Consider the following 19,523-nt stretch of genomic DNA (forward strand, 5'->3'; position numbering starts at 1 on the left):
CACGAGATCCAGCGTTTGCTGCTCATTTACTTCTAGTTTGGACCGTTTTAAGAACACTAAATGCAACACGTGCTTGCATGCATATTAACGATTATGCATTAGATCTGTCTTGAAGTGCATGAGCAATTATCATGCACGAACATGTTTTGCTGTTTATTTATTTTAAGAAATATGGTGGTATTATGCACTTCTTGTAGTTGTAAATGACTCCCATTTTTAATGTCATGATATTACCATGTTTAATGAACATGTCCAAAAAGAGGTTCTACATATGTCAAAATAGACCAGATATTACCATGAAACATATTCAAAAACCTGTAAAACATTCAGCACTGCATAATAAATCATGATGCACCATCACATCAGTCAGACTGCCAAAACAATGAATAACTTTCATGCAGTTCCGAAGTTATCCTCTAAAAGTTGTTAGGCCGTGTATTTGTTGCTTCTGTAGGTGTAATTGCTCACTTACGTTATTTCCGATGAAGTTCAGGATACAGTCGGGATCCTGTGTCTCGTTCAGGTCGTGTTTGAGTGCTGGACAGAAGACCACAATGTGTTTTACATCCACACCAGGAACCACGTGCGCAACACGCTGAAACGCTACTGACGTTCGCTTACGTACTGTACGTTCACACCAAGCGGCAACCTCTCCGTCTCTCTCTTGAAACCAACACGGAAGTGAGTTAAACTGCAATTCGTTGACTGGCCGCTTGAGGCTGGTGTCAAAAGTGAGTCAAATCTGTATCTCCCCCATGTTAAAATGCCAAATTTTACAGCAGAAAAAAACGTGTTTACAGCCTGGTGTCTGTATGTGGCTTTTGGTCTATACTGCTAATTGTGCCCTTCATGACAACTGTGAGGGGGGTGAATTTTTTTATAACTCTATAAAATGTAGTTTATGTAACGATTCCGAGTTCCAAAATCCTCAAGGAATGTGCACAGGTTTCCTATTGAAATTTCTATCATAATAAATCCTTTAAAAAAATTCAAACACAACACAAAACAAACTAGATCTTTTGAAACAATAGGTTCCCAATAGGACTAACATGTGCATTTTTTGCCTTTTATTTGATAAACATGATGCTGTCAACCAATAAACGCTCAAACAGCATGAAAAAAACAAACAATATTGTTAACACAAAACACATCTATTTAAAATCCCAAGAATAAAAACAGACATGATATTGATCCTTAATAACTTAATTAGCTGTAGATTTCATCATCAGCAGCATGCACTCTTAAAAATAAAGGTTCCAAAAGTTTATTTTTCCACAGATGTCACAGAAGAACCATTTTTGGTTCCACAAAGAACCTTTCAGTAAAACGAAGAAAACAAATTTTCTTAGTGCGGAGAACATTAGAATAATCTAAAGAACCTTTTTCCACTATAAAGAACCTTTTGAGGAGCGTAAGGGATCAATGGATGTTAAAGTTTCTTCATGGAACCGTCAATGAACCTTATAAATAACCTTTTGAGGCGCGTAAGGGTTCCATGGATGTTAAAGGTTCTTCATGGAACCGTTAATGAACCTTATAAAGAACCTTTTGAGAAGTGTAAGGGTTCCATGGATGCTAAAGGTTCTTCATGGAACTGTCAATGAACCTTATAAATAACATTTTGAGGAGCGTAAAGGTTCCATGGATGTTAAAGGTTCTTCTTGGAACCGTCAATGAACCTTATAAAGATCCTTTTGAGAAGCGTAAGGGTTCCATGGATGTTAAAGGTTCTTCATGGAACCGTCAATGAACCTTATAAAGAACCTTTTGAGAAGTGTAAGGGTTCCATGGATGTTAAAGGTTCTTCATGGAACCGTCAATGAACCTTATAAAGAACCTTTTGAGAAGCGTAAGGGTTCCATGGATGTTAAAGGTTCTTCATGGAACCGTCAATGAACCTTATAAAGAACCTTTTGAGAAGCGTAAGGGTTCCATGGATGTTAAAAGTTCTTCATGGAACCGTCAATGAACCTTATAAAGAACCTTTTGAGAAACGTAAGGGTTCCATGGATGTTAAAGGTTCTTCATGGAACCGTCAATGAACCTTATAAAGAACCTTTTGAGAAGCGTAAGGGTTCCATGGATGTTAAAGGTTCTTCATGGAACCGTCAATGAACCTTATAAAGAACCTTTTGAGAAGCGTAAGGGTTCCATGGATGTTAAAGGTTCTTCATGGAACCGTCAATGAACCTTATAAAGAACCTTTTGAGAAGCGTAAGGGTTCCATGGATGTTAAAGGTTCTTCATGGAACCGTCAATGAACCTTATAAAGAACCTTTTGAGAAGCGTAAGGGTTCCATGGATGTTAAAGGTTCTTCATGGAACCGTCAATGAACCTTATAAAGAACCTTTTGAGAAGCGTAAGGGTTCCATGGATGTTAAAGGTTCTTCATGGAACCGTCAATGAACCTTATAAAGAACCTTTTGAGAAGCGTAAGGGTTCCATGGATGTTAAAAGTTCTTCATGGAACCGTCAATGAACCTTATAAAGAACCTTTTGAGAAGCGTAAGGGTTCCATGGATGTTAAAGGTTCTTCATGGAACCGTCAATGAACCTTATAAAGAACCTTTTGAGGAGCGTAAGGGTTCCATGGATGTTAAAGGTTCTTCATGGAACCGTCAATGAACCTTATAAAGATCCTTTTGAGAAGCGTAAGGGTTCCATGGATGCTAAAGGTTCTTCATGGAACCGTCAATGAACCTTATAAATAACCTTTTGAGGAGCGTAAGGGTTCCATGGATGTTAAAGGTTCTTCATGGAACCGTTAATGAACCTTATAAAGAACCTTTTGAGAAGCGTAAGGGTTCCATGGATGTTAAAGGTTCTTCATGGAACCGTCAATGAACCTTATAAAGAACCTTTTGAGAAGCGTAAGGGTTCCATGGATGTTAAAGGTTCTTCAAGGAACCGTCAATGAACCTTATAAAGAACCTTTTGAGAAGCGTAAGGGTTCCATGGATGTTAAAGGTTCTTCATGGAACCGTCAATGAACCTTATAAAGAACCTTTTGAGAAGCGTAAGGGTTCCATGGATGTTAAAGGTTCTTCAAGGAACCGTCAATGAACCTTATAAAGAACCTTTTGAGAAGCGTAAGGGTTCCATGGATGTTAAAGGTTCTTCAAGGAACCGTCAATGAACCTTATAAAGAACCTTTTGAGAAGCGTAAGGGTTCCATGGATGTTAAAGGTTCTTCATGGAACCGTCAATGAACCTTATAAAGAACCTTTTGAGAAGCGTAAGGGTTCCATGGATGTTAAAGGTTCTTCATGGAACCGTCAATGAACCTTATAAAGAACCTTTTGAGAAGCGTAAGGGTTCCATGGATGCTAAAGGTTCTTCATGGAACCGTCAATGAACCTTATAAAGAACCTTTTGAGAAGCGTAAGGGTTCCATGGATGCTAAAGGTTCTTCATGGAACCGTTAATGAACCTTATAAAGAACCTTTTGAGAAGCGTAAAGGTTCCATGGATGTTAATGGTTCTTCATGGAACCGTCAAAGAACCTTATAAAGAACATTTATTTTTAAGAGTGTGAATTGAAGGGTAGCTTCACAGCAGAGGCAGTTCCGGCGTGTGGAGAAGCTCTCGACCAACATCCGAGTCTCTGAGCGCGAAGAGAGTCACTCCAGAGCTGTACGCCGCGGGAATCATCAGATGCGACGTCTTAGGACGCCCTTCATCCTTCTGCTCTTCTTCACTGATCATCTGTCTAACTTGACCTATAAATAAAAGAAACTCATGGTCAGTCGCTCAATGCATTTAGCTGGACGATATAGGCGACATTTACAGTGTCAACCGACAGTACCCAGAACAACATCAGGCCTTGAAGTGTAGATTTAGTGCGCAGTGTATAATGTGCATTATTACACGGCCCTGTGGAATACTTGACTCTGATTGGTCAAATCGCTCCATCCAGCGTTATATTATTCCCAGATAACAACCGCTGAAAACAGAAACACAGGCTTTTCTTTGGTTTTTCTTCATGGAAGGTTTGCATTTGGTGAGCTAATAAAATATTAAAACTCAGTCGAATATTTTGTGCAGAGTTATTTAATTATGCCATCCAGTATCGTGGACTCGCTCTCTCTTGTTTCATACAAACTCTCTGCTGCCATTTTGTGTCTATTGTTTTGTACACTGTTGGATTATAAGATACAAACAGGTACGATTTTGTTGTACAGTTTGATCTGGAATCAATATTCTCTTATCTCCATAATTATCAATGTGTTGAAATGCTGTGTCATAAGTGTTATGACTGTATACCGTATCACTTAAATGTCCGTCTAGTTTGATCTCGCCGCTGAAACCGCTCTCTCCGCGGAAGCTTTGAGTTTAAAAACCTCATAAAATATTTAACCTCAGATCAATATTTCATGTCTAATTATTTACTGATGTTGCAAGTAGCCGTGTAATAAGCGGGATAATTTACATCCAGCCGGTTGTTATCTCAGAACAAACCCTGTTCAGGTGTGTGTGTGTGTTATCTCAGAATAAACCCCCTTCAAGTGTGTGTGTGTGTGTGTGTGTGTGTGTGTGTGTGTGTTATCTCAGAATAAACCCCCTTCAGGTGTGTGTGTGTGTGTGTGTGTGTGTCTGTGTGTGTGTGTGTGTGTGTTATCTCAGAATAAACCCCCTTCAAGTGTGTGTGTGTGTGTGTGTGTGTGTGTGTGTTATCTCAGAATAAACCCCCTTCAGGTGTGTGTGTGTGTGTGTGTGTGTGTGTGTTATCTCAGAATAAACCCCCTTCAAGTGTGTGTGTTATCTCAGAATAAACCCTGTTCAGGTGTGTGTGTGTGTGTGTGTGTGTGTGTGTGTGTGTGTGTGTGTGTGTGTGTGTGTGTGAGTGTTATCTCAGAATAAATCCCTTCAGGTGTGTGTGTGTGCGTGTGTGTGTGTGATCTCAGAACAAACCCCGTTTAGGTGTGTGTGTGTTATCTCAGAATAAACCCCCTTCAGGTGTGTGTGTGTGTGTGTGTGTGTGTGTGTGTGTTATCTCAGAATAAACCCCCTACAGGTGTCTGTGTGTGTGTGTGTGTGTGTGTGTTTGTGTGTGTGTGTGTGTGTGTGTGTGTGTGTGTGTGTGTGTGTGTGTGTGTGTGTGTGTGAGATCTCAGACAAAATGTGCAGAGTAAGGGGTCCCGAGGACTGGAATTGAGAACCACTGTGCTAGAGGACCTGATCGTGATCATGTTGGATGTACATATTATCCCTTACTCTGACCAGTCAAAAACAGGGATGTCGTACCCTCCACATTTAACGTCTTCCAGCGCAGGTCGGGATGCTGATCTGAGATCTGTGATAGGTGAACATCTGGTGTCAGTCTCTTCAGAACATCTTCCCGGCGAATGAGCAGCACAGACTCGCTGCAAAGACGCTCATGAACCTCCTCTTCACTCACTGTGGAAGAAAACAACAAGTGTAGGATCTAAGAAGGAACACAAAGAAATTTCATTACACCAAGGATTATGTAAAATTGCCATCACCACATGGTTATTTAATACACGGTGTGTTCATGTTCATGTGAAATGAACATGCCGTCAAAATAAAGGTTCCACTTCCGACACGTCGGCCAAACGGAAAAAAATCGGGGAAAATCAAAAAAGAAATTGGAAAAATATCGGAAAAAGTATCGGACAATTCAAATATTTAAAAATGCCAAATATCGTCCGATATATCAGTCGACCACTAGTTTGTATGTTTTACTGTACTATAGTTTACTGTTCTTTTACTTTACAATCGTTAATAGATTATTTAACTTTCTCTTTTATATTTCCTGGGCCGCTGCGTTTAGCCGCGACAAAAAGTTGCAAAGCGTTTTTTAAACGGAAGCGGTGGTGCGTTGAACACACGGTTCTGATGACGCAAGAGTTGCAACTACGGCAGCTGAGAAGGACATTCTCTGTGTTCTTTTTGAAGAGTTTTCAGAACCTGATGAAACCATAGACTGTAAAAAAGATACGGACGACGCCCCTTCGCTCTCTCCATTGGTGAGAATATGGCGATATGGCGCTGACATCTTGGGGCTTGAGTCCGCGCAGTAGCGATCTCGGGACCAGACCTGCGCAGTAGTGAGCAGGAAGTAAAGCCGCGTAATCAAGGCCCCGCCCTCACTCTCGGTGTGAAATAATTAATTATAGAAATTGAGATATTAAATTTAAAGCTCCAATCTGCTCAGTCCTCCGAAGATCCCGGAAAAAAGTCTGTTGGTGCTTCAGTGACTACTTTGCTCAGAGAACCTGTCAATCACAGCTGTCAATCATGACGTCACACCACCGTTTTTATAGCATCAAATAACTGACTAAAAACAAACTTATTTTAAAAACAAACACTTGAATTTACATCAGCGTGATAAAAACTACAGTAAATGACAGAAACCGCCTTCGAAAAAGAGATATTTGAAGTGTAATTAAATTGTTTAGTTGGTCTCACGTCCCGTTGAATAACACGGGGAGGCGGGGCTTATGACCTATACTAGGACCAGCCACCGGGGGGCGATCGAGACGCTTTGGCTTCACTTTTCAGGGCTTGTGCAGCACGCTTGGATGAAACCGGTATAAACACGTGTTTAATACTGCAAAATACGCTCAATGTTACAGTCACTGCTCTTGTTGTCCAGAATACAAGGGAACATCCCAATCGAGTGAAAGCATTTGTGGAAACTGGTTCCTAATTATTGTGATCCAACATTTGCCTCGCATTTCAGGATGAAAAGACAAACATTTCAGGAGAAGGATGATCCACTTCTCACCTCCGACACAGTGTTATGAACTATATGACCTTATTATTTTTATTGTGAGTACTAGGCTTATCATTATTGCTGATCACTGTTGATATGCGATATTTCTAAAACTCTAACAAACATGTCTTCTAGTTGTTGCGTATACCGAGCTGCAGCACACATTTGTGAACGACTTTACTCGGACCCCTTGTGCGAGCCGTCTCTTTAATCCCGCGTGGTTTATGTACATGTTGCTGCTGATTGGGCGGACATTTTCGACACACACACACCAAACAAGAGAAAATGTGTCTCAAACCCCGTTACACACCGTTTCCAGGAAACATGTTGTTCGACCCGGAAACCGTAGCAAAACATTGCGCACCGGTTTGAGCTTGAACGTGCTCCAGTTTTCACTTCGCCAACAAAATAAAAGTCCTGCTTCCGACACATCGACGACCAATACATCAAGTTTTTATTTTTTTACTGTACTATAGTTTACTGTTGTTTAACTATAGTATAGTTAATAGATTATTTAACTTTACTTTAGCTTTCATATTTTCATTTTCATTTTAGTTTTACTAATTTTGTTATGCACTTTTTTCATTTGATTAGTTTTTGTTCTTTTTACACACACATTATATAAACGTATCAGGTAGAGATATTTTTAGTATCACTGATATACTATTTTAGGTTTTATTTTTATACTCTTTTTTATTATTTTTTATATTATATTCATCTTAATTTTAAAGTTTGAGTTATTTTGTTGTGAGTTTTTGTCACTTTTATTTTTTTATTTTTTTAATATGCCTCTATAGTTTTTATTTCAGTTTCAAGTTTAGTTATTTCAGTCCATCAAGTTAAGCTAAATGAAAATGACATTTTTACAGCCCGTGTGGTTTTTTAAATTTTTTTATGAAGCCCGTGTGATTTGGGACGCACCCACATCCAGATGGTTGTTCATGAACACGGCCCGGGGTCCCACTCCGAAGACAAGTTTATATATATATATATTAGTGGTGTAACGATACCCTCATGTCACAATGCGATTCATATCACGATACAGAACTCATGATACGATATTATTGCGATACTCCAAGACATATGATAAAAGGTAACAAAAAATGTACTGTTGATTAAAAATGCTAAATTTGATATTTCATTGTGTGTGTAAATGAATAGTCTTGGACTTGGTGCTGAAACCCAAAGCACAGGACAATAGAGACACCAGAATATCAATATTCATGATTCTGAAGATGAAAATACAGAATTATTTTAGACGAATATGCTTGATCTCTGTCACTGATATATTTAAAATAATGTAAGCCACTTTATACTGGTAACATCAGACATTTGGCATTATCAGGCCCACAAATATTCCCCCATTGCATTATTATACATTATATTCAACATTATATATAGAAGTTGAATGTAGTTCTGACACTAAAACTCTGAAAACTTGATTTTTTTTCTCACACAGTCATTTTTATTTTGGGTGACCTATCCACGACACATACTGTTGCATATTTGTATTGCGATATATTGTGACATGATATATTGTTACACCCCTAATATATATATATATATATATATATTAGTACCACTGACATACTATTTTAGCTTTAATTAACATTTTGAATCAGGTTTTATTTTTATACTTATTTAATTATATATATATTTTATATTTCTATTTTATTTCTATTTTTATAATTATATATATATATATGTTTTTATATTTAATTATATATATATGAGTTTTTGTCACTTTTATTCTTTTTTTTTATTTTTTTTTATAAATATGTCTCTATACTTTTTATTTCAGTTTCAAGTTGACTTTTTAACGAGTTCAGTTTCAGTGAACTATATGAAGCGCGTGTGATTTGGGACGCACCCACATCCAGGTGGTTGTTCATGAACACGGCCCGGGGTCCCACTCCGAAGATACGTTTATATATATATATATATATATATATTAGGGCTGCCAAAATAAAAGTTTGTGTTTACATAATACATGTCTGTGTACAGAGTATAATTATTTTCTATATATAAATACACACACATGCATATATATATTTAAGAAAATGTGTTATTTATATATAAAATATTTATATACAGTATATACATGCAAATATTTCTTAAATATATGTACATGCATGTGTGTGTATTTACATATAGAAAATAATTATACACCGTACACACACATGTATTATGTAAAAACAAACTTTTATTTTGGATGCGATTAATCGCGATTAATCGTTTGACAGCCCTAATATATATATATATATGTATATACACACACACACGTATTATATAAACATATCAGGATCAGGGTAAAGTGCAGAGTTATTTTAGTACCACTGACATACTATTTTAGTTTTAATATATATAAAGTGATTTGTGTGATTTGGGACGCACCCACATCCAGAGGGTTGGTCATGAACACGGCCCGGGGTCCCACGCCGAAGATGAGCTGGTGGTGCCAGGCGTCGGGAATCTCTTCTCCTTCGGGAACGGCCTTCTGCATGTTCATGGTGGCGACGGGAACGGCTCCGCGCAGGATCCATCGGGCCAACCAGGGCACCAGCTTCACCCTGCGCCGGGGAAAGAGCCCGAAGAACCGGCCCATCACACGCCCCCCGCTGGCCTGATCCGCCCCGTCGATCAGCTGCAGGTGCGTCGCCCCTGGAGGAGGGCAGGTGTGCTCGGTTATTAGAGAATAAAACAGTATTTAGATCACGTCACCAGTCTCGAGTCGCACGGGCATATCTGTGGCAATAGCCAACAATACATAGTATGAGTCAAAATTATAGATTTTTTTTTTATGCCAAAAATCATTAGGATATTAAGATCATGTTCCATGAAGATATTTAGTAAATTTCCTACCGTAAATATATAAAACATGTATTTGTGTGAGTGAATGCAGCACAATCGCCAACATAAATGAACAACTTTAAAGGAGATTTTCTCAATGTTTTGATTTTTTTGCACCCTCAGATTCCAGATTTTAAAATATTCAAATTTATTCAGCTTTCAGATCATGTATAAATCTCAATTTTAAAAAAATTGACCCATGTGACTGGTTTTGTGGTCCAGGGTCTCCTAATCGCAATACAAAAATCGCAATTTTTTCACAATGTTGTTTTGGACCCCATTGACTTTAATAGTTTTGGACAAAAACGGCTGATAAATACTTCAAAATAATTTTCTGTTTCACAGAAGAAAGAAAGTCATACAGGTTTGAAACGACTTTAGGGTGAGTAAATTATGACAGTCATTATAAACAATAATTGTGGCTTTTTTTTTTGCACAAACAAATAACAAACAGTAATTTTGATGTGATGTGATGTTTTCATTTAATGTGGGATGTCAACAGTCCATGTCTTCTGGAGTTAACAATATAATTGTGCAGTTAATTCTCATACTGTATTTTCAGAAAGTTTTGGAATATTTGTTCCTCTCCCCAAATGTGTCAAAAATGAAACAAAACCGTAAAACCAGCGATGCTGTGACTGTGAAATGAAGCTGGTGAAGAGCTGGACGTACCGGCGTTGCTGCGCGAGTGCAGGTAGTCGTGCAGCGGCGCCGTGTTCCTCCTCAGACTCGTCCTCACGCAGGAGTTCACCGTCTCCGGTGTGACCGTGATGATGCCCAGCGCCTGCAGAACGTCCACCAGGGCCGTGGCTCCACACGCAGAGACCCCGATCTGAAGAGTCTGCCTCTGAACCGCCTCCTGGATGCTCCACAGCATCGCCGTGTGGATCTCAGAACCGGCAGAACCCTCGGGATCCTCCGACCCCGTCATCTCCATCTCTGCTGGATGCTGTGCTGGGAAACACATCAGAAGTGCCGTAAGTCAGGGCTGTTCAATCTGTTCTCGTTCAAGGGACCCCCATCCTAACATGTAAGCTGTATATTTTCATGTATAAATTAATCAATTAATACTGTGAAAAAAATATATTATAAATGTGCAAAATATTTAGTTTTTATTACATTACATCATTGTTTTTTTCCCTTGGACTCACTGTAATAATGTACTTTTATTTATTTAATTGTATTATTTATTTTAATATTTTTTAAATATTTTTTTAAGTCAGGGCTTTTCAATCTGTTAAGGATATAAAGATCCAATTAATACTGTGAAAAATGTATATTATAAATATACCAAATATTTAGTTTCTATTACATTACATCGTTGTTTTTTATTGGACTTTTAGATGTATTGTGTTCATTTATTTAATTGTATTATTTATTTATTTATTGAATAACTCAAATTCCATTAATTTTATTTTTTTATATAGTTTAATCTCATTTCTACGCTGCTTTTTAGCTTTATTTATTTAAATACGATTTTATACATTTATTTAGTTTTTACCAAACGTATGTATTTTATATATTTAAATCAAATTACTTTTTATTTATTTATTTTAATCAAATGTGTTAATTTAATCAGGTTTTAATTTAAATACAGTTGTATGTATTTTAATCAATTTATTATAATCTAAAGTATTAATTTATTATATATTTATTTCAATAAAATTATTTATTTTTTCAATTGTTTTATTTTGATCAAATGTATTTTATTGTATAAAATGACATATTTATCTATTATATAATTGTATTTTATTGTATTATTGCACTATCAATTCTTTATTAAATGTAGGCTATTTATAAAATTCATAAAAAGTAAAAAAAAAAAAAAAAAATTATTGACTATCTTTACACTGTTTTTAGAAATGATCATTGATGACAATACAGCTCAAACTGTTTCATGATAACAACGTCTACAAATGTCCATAGATGACACCACCACATATACAGTAAACATAAACACAGCAAATTTGCATTTTTATTCAGTTTTACATAAAAATGTAAAATATGACACAAATTTTTATTTATTGAAGATGATGATAATAATAATGTTCCGAATATAATTGTACATTTGTATCATAATTGTACAAATCCGTTTATAATTATAAAACTATAACATACTATACATTTATAATTACTAATTCAGACTTATATCTGAATGTCTTTTATCGTATTTCCGTTATTTCTTTTAAAATACCACGGCAAAGCACGCGAGGGCGTAGAGAGGTTTTACCATGGTAAAGCATGTTTGGAGCAGTATTTTACCATGGTAAAATAAAATCTCTGACAGCGATATTTTAGCGTTCTGGTGAACCTGAACCATGTCAACACGTTCCTTATAAAGGGAGCCTTCTAGTTTTCATACATCACGACGCTCGCTGTAGATTTCAGGGTTAATCATTTTCTGATTAAAATATATTGTGTAAATGTGACAACGCAACTAAGATAAAACATTAAAATTAAGCATTTGGTTCAATACAAACCGCTTCAGCACGAGGAACTCGACAGACTCCTGACGGGCTTTGGTTTGTTTTTATTCCTTGATTAGCTCTCGTGACTCAGTCACTGTGCTGTGATTGGATGGCGGGACTCAGTCACTGTGCTGTGATTGGATGGGGGGGACTCCGGCAATGTGCTGTGATTGGATTGCGGGACTCCGTCAGTGTGATTGTGATTGGTCTATCAAATGTGACAGATTTTTGCTTTTTTGAAAACCCCCTTGACCTCCCAGGCTTATTTGTGATTTGTCTATAGACGTTTGATGTACAGAAGATGTTGTTTTCCTGTTGTGTGTCCTATCTTTGAATAAAAGTTATATATAAAAAAATTATATAAAAAAGTTACAATTCTGAACGTTAATTTAAAATTTGTATGGAAGCCGCAAGGAAGAAAAATCATGCTCAGGCAAATCTTTAAAAAAATATTTAATTATGACATATTAAGTGACATACTAAGTCATAATTATGACAAAAACATAAATTACATACTAATTATGACAAACAAAACATAAATATGAAATAAAAAGTGATAATTATGTTTTTTAAAAAGTCGACATTTTGACAAAAATGCATAATTATGACATACTATGTGACATGATTATTCACAATTATGACATAAAAAACATAAATATGACAATAATTATGGGATAAAAATATGACAAAAACTTCAAATAAACTTAGAATAAAGTCATAAATATCATAATAAGTGAGATAAAAAGTAAACATTACGGGAAAAAAAATCATAAATGACCAAAAAAGCCAAAATCATAAGATAAATTCTAAATTATGACTTCTAGCCACACACACACACACACACACACACACACAAAACATTTTTAATTAAAATACGCAATTAAAAATACGTTTACATATAGAAGATGTTACAGGTGATATTTGTTTTTTACGCTTATTTACCATGATTCCGTAACACTATAAGAGTAACACTAATGCTAACTGGTTCCGAATGTCTGATGTCTGAGTCAGAGTTACACTAGTCTAGGCCTACCTGTGCTGAATGTGTGTTATTGGCGCTGGAGTTATTAGCCTACTTTCGCTTTCGATCGCGTTTACAAGTGAGAGTAAAAGCGAGAGTGTGTTCAGTCAGTGAAAGTGGGCTGATGTACAAACATCTCCGAGAGGAACAATGCAAACACCAGCTCAAGCGCAGAGCTAAACATTTCGAGCTAGATTGGTTGTGAACACGTGATCCTGTTGAAATGAGAAGAGCCTGAATGAAAAGCTCCGGGATGAATTTGTCCTCCGGAACCCGAACTCGAACTGTTCGCTTCAGGGGATTTACACTCGCGTTAGTGCTGCTGTCGACATGCGCGTGCACGGGTGAGTAGCGTTACGAGCCTGCTTTAACTATGGGATGTTTTCGGAAGGGTATTATTAGCATTATTTTTAAGTGGAAACCAACTATAAAAAATTATTCTCTCTCTCTATACTATTTTATTATCGTATTATAGGCTATATTCGGGTAGTTAATAAAATGTAGCCTTTTCATAAAGTTCTTCAAAATATACAAAATGAAAGAGATTTTTTTTTTTTTTTTTTTTGTCGTTTCGTTTGTTTATTAAAAAATGACGACATGCCCAAAAGGAGGTTTTGTCAGATTTACTTCTGGGTGCAAATTTGTCCCAGCTAACAAAAATATGTTCTAAAAACGTCGCATTAAGTTCTGAAAACTTTTTTTTCTTGATATGTGAACGTTAATGGAACGTTCCATTTCATCATTCTTCAAACACTATGGAAATGTTACTTTTGAATGTTCTCTGAACGTTGTGAAACAAGAAACATAACTTAAGCGTTTCAGGAAAAAAAACGCAATAACGCAATAAAGTTGTGTTTTTTTGTGCTAATGTTTTGAAAACATTGAACGATCGTTCTGTCAACAGTTTACCTGAAGAACGTTTGTTCATAACTTTGAGAGACTTGTAAGTCTTATAAATTATTGTTAATAATTATAATTTCATAATTATTATAATTAGGCTATATGAAAGATTCATAATTATGACATAAAAAACAAATATGACATAAATAACCATCGATATTATGACATAGGCTACTGTAAAAAGCCATAGTTATGACATACTAAGTAACATGCTAATTCATAATTATGACATTAAAAACATAAAAATGACATACGAAAGTGATAATTATTGGATACTAAGTCAAAATATGACAAAACTTACAATGAAATTGAGATAAAGTCGACATTATGACATAAAAAGTCAACATTTTGACATATAAAACATAAATATGACACAAAAAGTCATAATTATGACACAAAAAGTCATAATTATGACATAAAAACCATACATATGACATAGAAATTGATAATTATGAGATGAAAAGTCAAAATTATGACACAAATTCATTAAAAAACAGGGAAAAAAGCAATATATAAATGAAGTTTTTGTGCTAAGATTTTCAAAACACTGAACGAACGTTCTGTTAATGTGACTGGAAGAACGTTTGTTCATAACTTTGAGAGAACCTTTCCAGAACATTCTGAGAACTGTTATCTGGGATGGTAATGATGGTAAATCTGGAGCTCATTACAGTAGTAGGCGTACAGTAATTCAGATGTTGATGATGTTATTCCCCTGCACAGACTGCGCTGACCACAACGTTACGGCCCAGGCTGGAGAAGCAGCGGTTCTGCCCTGCACGTGTCCGCCGGATCAGCCTCCATATCTGGTCTGGCAGAAGGACGTCGGTAACCAGACGTTCGTGGTCCTTAACTACAGAGGAGAAGACATAGTCATGCAAGCGGAAGAGTATCGCAACAGAGCAGAGCTGAAGCTGACGGAAAGCTGTTCTCTCACGCTCCTCAGTGTGACTCCATCAGACCAGGGACTGTACACGTGCTACTATCGGACACGACCTATAACACATGACACCATCTATCTGGAGGTCACAGGTACGTGTGCGTTTGGTTATGAGGAACAACCAAGGCTATTATTGTTAACTAACACTAAAACAGCCTAAAAAACTGTTTCGTTACTAATAAAATAAGTATTTTTCGTTTAGTTTAACTCACTAAAGCACTAAATTAACAAAAATAAAACTGAAATATGTATTTTTTAAGAACCATATAGATAGACATATAGGGTAAAATCTACAAATAAAATAAAAGTAGAAATTATACAAATAAAAGATCATTTAAATAAAAATAACAATGAATTTTCAGTACAAAAAATATGACATAAAAAATGGCAATTATGGGATAAAAAGTAGAAATAAGACAAAAATGTTGATAAAATCACAATTATTATGACAAAGAGTCGACATTATGACCAAAAAAAGACTTAAAAGTCATAATTATGACATAAAAAGTAGATATTAAATGACATAATAAACATAAATATGACATAATAACTGAGATTAAAGCCTAAATGAGATTAAGTTCATAAAATGACACACACACAAAAAAAAGGCGAAATCAAGATAAATTAGAAAATGATGCCACAAAAAAACAACATTAACCCCAAAAGCCAAACCGAAATGGATAAATATGTTGCCATTTTGCATGAATATTATATAATAAACCTCATTTAGCCTTTGAAAGATAAATGTGAGCTCTTCCATGCGCTTGTCTGAGAGTTCAGGAGATTTCTTAATTTTCACAGTTGACTTGAATCTGTTGACAGTCTGATCTCTGGGAGTGAAAGCCATGGCTTTGCTGCTAACCTTTGGCTCATAATTAATTGCACGCCAGCGTATGAGTTTGTATATCAGATTACAGGGTTGTTGCATGCATCAAAAGGACGGTTTCTATGGAGATTAAACTGCCATGTGCCAAAGTTTATCATCAACATCCTTGTTGTTTCTTTAGAAATACAATCATCTCCAGAAAAGCTTTGGACCGTCCAGAAAACCGTGGTGACGTCTTCGGTTTGTGGTCTTCTTGTCATCGTGATCGTCACAGCGGCCGCTGCAGTTTACGTGGGAATCGCTCGCAAAAATAGACGTCGAATGAACGGTAAAGTCAAAAAATGTGTTCATTGTTCATTGCCGTTTACAATAAGAAGTTCTTGTGTGCACTTTTCTTGTACCCTTATGTTTGTTTAGAAACTGTATAATACATCAAGATGAGATCTGAGTATATTTATTTGTTCTGGCTTTGCAGGATTCACTCCAGCATTGACGAGGAGCGTTTAACAGCCGTCAGTGAAACAGAGCCAGATCTCGCTTATGACAGATTATATCTCCACAAAAATGCAAAATGGTGCAAATGTGGGATCTAAAAAAACAAAACTCAACGAAAAAACTAAACAAGCTCAGACACCGTCCAGTCAGTGACCCATTTAAACTACTGATGCAACACAATCATTGTCTGTCACGATCTATCCTATCACAGGTAAAATACTGTGAATGCCACAAACGGCTGGTCATTTTAATTGCTATTATTCCTCGTTGTTGCTGCCGTTTAAAGGCCTTATATCATGACCAATCAAGCTTTTGTTAAAGTAAAAGAGGTTGACATTCTATAAAAACGTAAAAAAAAAGAAAATCAAATGGTCAAATATGTCATTATAAATGAACAGATGATTTCCATCCAAACAGTTTACACGTTACTCCTCGTTTACTGCGTCATCACTTCACTTCCTTATTTTATTCCCAATTGTCTCATTTCATTTTTTCTAAGAATGCTTCCACACAGTTCTTGGCTTCATTTCTCAGAACACACACACGCACGCAAGATTGCACAAGAGAACACTTCATTCAAAAATCTTTGAACTCTTCTGAAAATTGTGTTTTTGCTTAGAAACTCTACACACAAACCATTAAATAATTAGCCACATACTCGCCAAACTACACACAGATATGACACTGATCTGAATCAGTACTGAGCGATTGGCTCGTTAGAACGGCTTCCAGCAGAATCTGATTTTTGTTACTATTGTGAAGCAATCTAAAACAGTTAGTTCCAGTGCTTGATTCTGATTGGTCAATAGCTGTGTTTTTATTGTCCTTAGCTTGATAATGTCGTCTCCTGTCATGATTCGAAAACAAAATGTATGAGACAGTTCTTGTCAGCTTGGTTAACAGTTTGGAGAACTTGATGTTTTCCCATTCAAAGAGATCAGAGTTGCGCTTGCATGGCGTTTCAAAGATGGCCGCCGAGTGAAATGACTTGTCTTAAAAAGCTACACTGTGTAATTTTTTAAGTTGATTCTTAGCAAAAAACACTTTGTTCTTTCAAAATGATAAGTGCTCATTAATGTGTAATTACTTCTACCAACTAATCAAGTATTCTCGTAAGCGTAGAATCTGCCATTTAGAATACATACGAGCGAGTCGCTCGAATGGCGGCAGCCATGTTGCGCCTCCATCTTAAAAATACAGTAGCCAAAGAGGGACACACCTGGAAATTCAAGCTTTGCCTTTCGCGTTTTTACACAGTGGCGCCGTGACGAATGCGAGGGGGAGATTACTCGCGACTGCCGGCAGATTTGAAATAATACGGCCACCGTAGGAGTAAAAACGCCCTCGGAATGGGAGGAGCTAGAAAGTAATATTCAGTTGGTAGTCATAAACAATTTCAACACTAGATGGGAGAAAATCCTACACAGTGTAGCTTTAAAGGGGCTTTGGTTTTATTCACGATAAAACAGGCTATGACCGCTTCACCCCACGGTTCTATGTATCACTACACAACAACACCCCTAGCAACCACTCTTAGCAAATTAACCCATTTGTGCCCAAATTTTTCTGAATGGTTTCATGCATATAGTCGTGTTAATAGTGTCCTATGTGAACGTGTTCTGCATTTAATTTCCACAGTTTTTATTTTATTTTATTTTTTTAAATCATATTTGAATGTGCGGCAACTATAGTTCATAAACATCTAGCTTATGCAACTTTTTTTGGGTTCGCATCAAATGTTCTTCGACCTTAAAATAAATTTGTTTATGAATAAAGATTGATCTGTTGAAAGCAGTTATTTTGAGATAGATGCCAAATGTTCTCCTCCTATTCATATTAATCTCTTGAATATGAAAACACAACAAACAACAAATCCATTTGTCTTTAAGTGGTGGAACATAGTGCAGAACAAAGTGCAGCCATAACAGGGTATTGTCTATCAAAAAGTTAAATTAAAATAAATAAATACAAATAAATAGAATGAAGAAAAAATTATATCTGTATAACAAAAAACAAAATGGCAAATAACAAAAATAACAGTGCATACAGACAATTTATGAAGAGTAGAGATGTAATTTGAAGGGTTAAGTTATGTTTATGCACTAAACAAGACCAATAACCTTGATTTATTAACCTATTAACACAGTATACCCAATTTTAGCATGATATATGCTTTGCCGCTTGGACTTTTGCCTAAGTATATAAAAAACTATTAATCTCTTGTTAGATTTGTTTTGTTTGGATGATTCTAGAGACTGATTATGATTATGTAGATAGCCTATATATATGTCAGCAAAAAAATATTTATCAGTAACATGAAAATGACCTTTCTTTGGGAGGGTTTGCCTTCACCATGATTCCTGGAAGCAGGAGTAGGGAGTCGACAAGCCTCATGGAGTGAATGAATACCTTTTTTTTTTTTTTTTTTTTTTTTTAAATCCTTTATTTGGTTGTTTGCTTGCATGTCATTGAGACATAAATCATGGATAACATCTAGAAAAATACTTACAAAAGGAAAATGGCAACTATACACTGCGGCAACTATAGTTGCAGGTGGGCTTAAATAAATAGGTCTCGTTGAAGCTAAAAGAGTAGAGTATTTTGAGAGATCGAGTAAGTCAGTGTACCTGCATTTACAGTAGCATTTTCTTTCAGGTCAGTCCTATAGGCTATTCGTAATAAAAATCAGTTTGAATGTCTGCAGCGATATCTTATTCTTTTAACAGTTACACAGTGTCCTAACTACACGCGATAAAAGGTTATTTTCCATGTTAATCAGAGTGTTTGACAATGTTAAACAAGTGTATTCTTTGACAAAGGTTGTTTTAGTAACTCAGAAGCCTATGTATTTTTATTAATGGTGTAATATTTGTGAATATCCATTTTCTTGCGAGTGCCATCAAGATAACTTGCACTCGCCGCGAGACTCCGCCCACACGCTGCATTATTTGTCGCTGGAATCTTATCGCATCGCGTCTGGTTAGGACATTTTTCCCGCGCCCGATAAGCTAATCATTGATCAGTTGCGTCTTGCTTCTACGTGTTCAATGTAAAAGTCTTCTCTACTGACTGACTCACTCATAAAGACAGTCTTTGTCGCCGTCTAATGGCGAAATAATGTAACTTCTGTTGCTGTTTACGGGCAGGGACTATTTTTTCCAGCGGAAGGAACTCTTTTAGTGATTTTATTTCATGAGTTCAAGTTAATTTCAAGTTGCATTGATTCTTTTTTTTTTTTGTGGGGGGGGGGGGGGGGGGGGGGCTTTAATATTTGTATTGTGTGGTA

The 19,523-nt window shown here is 36.3% G+C and overlaps 3 protein-coding genes across 8 annotated transcripts in view; 1 reads left to right on the top strand and 2 right to left on the bottom strand.

The window, feature by feature from the left end:
* Positions 1 to 1,033, bottom strand: part of gart (phosphoribosylglycinamide formyltransferase) — a 32,140-nt gene extending 31,107 nt beyond the window's left edge. Inside the window, exon 1 of one of the 2 annotated variants that reach the window (XM_084395745.1) lies at positions 473 to 1,033. The gene's annotated coding sequence lies outside the window, so the exon portion shown is untranslated. The remainder of the gene's footprint in view (positions 1 to 472) is intronic. The other variant, XM_084395746.1, reaches the window with a different exon arrangement.
* Positions 1,033 to 12,158, bottom strand: LOC311282148 (uncharacterized protein). 5 transcript variants are annotated; one of them, XR_014625884.1, is made up of 6 exons: positions 12,068 to 12,151; positions 10,260 to 10,541; positions 9,132 to 9,398; positions 5,246 to 5,398; positions 1,899 to 3,720; positions 1,033 to 1,825 (listed from the first exon to the last, which is right to left on the bottom strand). XR_014625884.1 is itself a non-coding variant. In XM_084395773.1 (5 exons), exons 2-5 carry the CDS (start codon positions 10,522 to 10,524, stop codon positions 3,551 to 3,553), a joined length of 855 nt encoding a protein of 284 aa, XP_084251899.1. In that variant the 5' UTR covers positions 10,525 to 10,536; positions 12,068 to 12,158; the 3' UTR covers positions 1,033 to 3,550. The 5 variants fall into 5 exon arrangements, 4 of the variants coding, with proteins under 4 accessions (XP_084251899.1, XP_084251898.1, XP_084251896.1 ...); XM_084395773.1 differs by having other exon boundaries at positions 1,033 to 3,720; positions 10,260 to 10,536; positions 12,068 to 12,158; XM_084395772.1 differs by having other exon boundaries at positions 1,033 to 3,720; positions 12,068 to 12,156.
* A 983-nt stretch (positions 12,159 to 13,141) lies between these two features.
* Positions 13,142 to 18,178, top strand: LOC311286187 (uncharacterized protein). Its single transcript, XM_084402289.1, has 4 exons — positions 13,142 to 13,420; positions 14,700 to 15,008; positions 15,924 to 16,070; positions 16,218 to 18,178. The coding sequence occupies exons 1-4, from the start codon at positions 13,315 to 13,317 to the stop codon at positions 16,247 to 16,249; spliced, it is 594 nt and encodes a 197-aa protein (XP_084258415.1). The 5' UTR covers positions 13,142 to 13,314; the 3' UTR covers positions 16,250 to 18,178.
* The last annotated feature ends 1,345 nt before the right edge of the window (positions 18,179 to 19,523 follow it).

The sequence above is a fragment of the Rutilus rutilus genome (genome assembly GCF_951802725.1).
Source record: "Rutilus rutilus genome assembly, chromosome: 2".
NCBI classification, from domain to species: Eukaryota; Metazoa; Chordata; class Actinopteri; order Cypriniformes; family Leuciscidae; genus Rutilus; species Rutilus rutilus.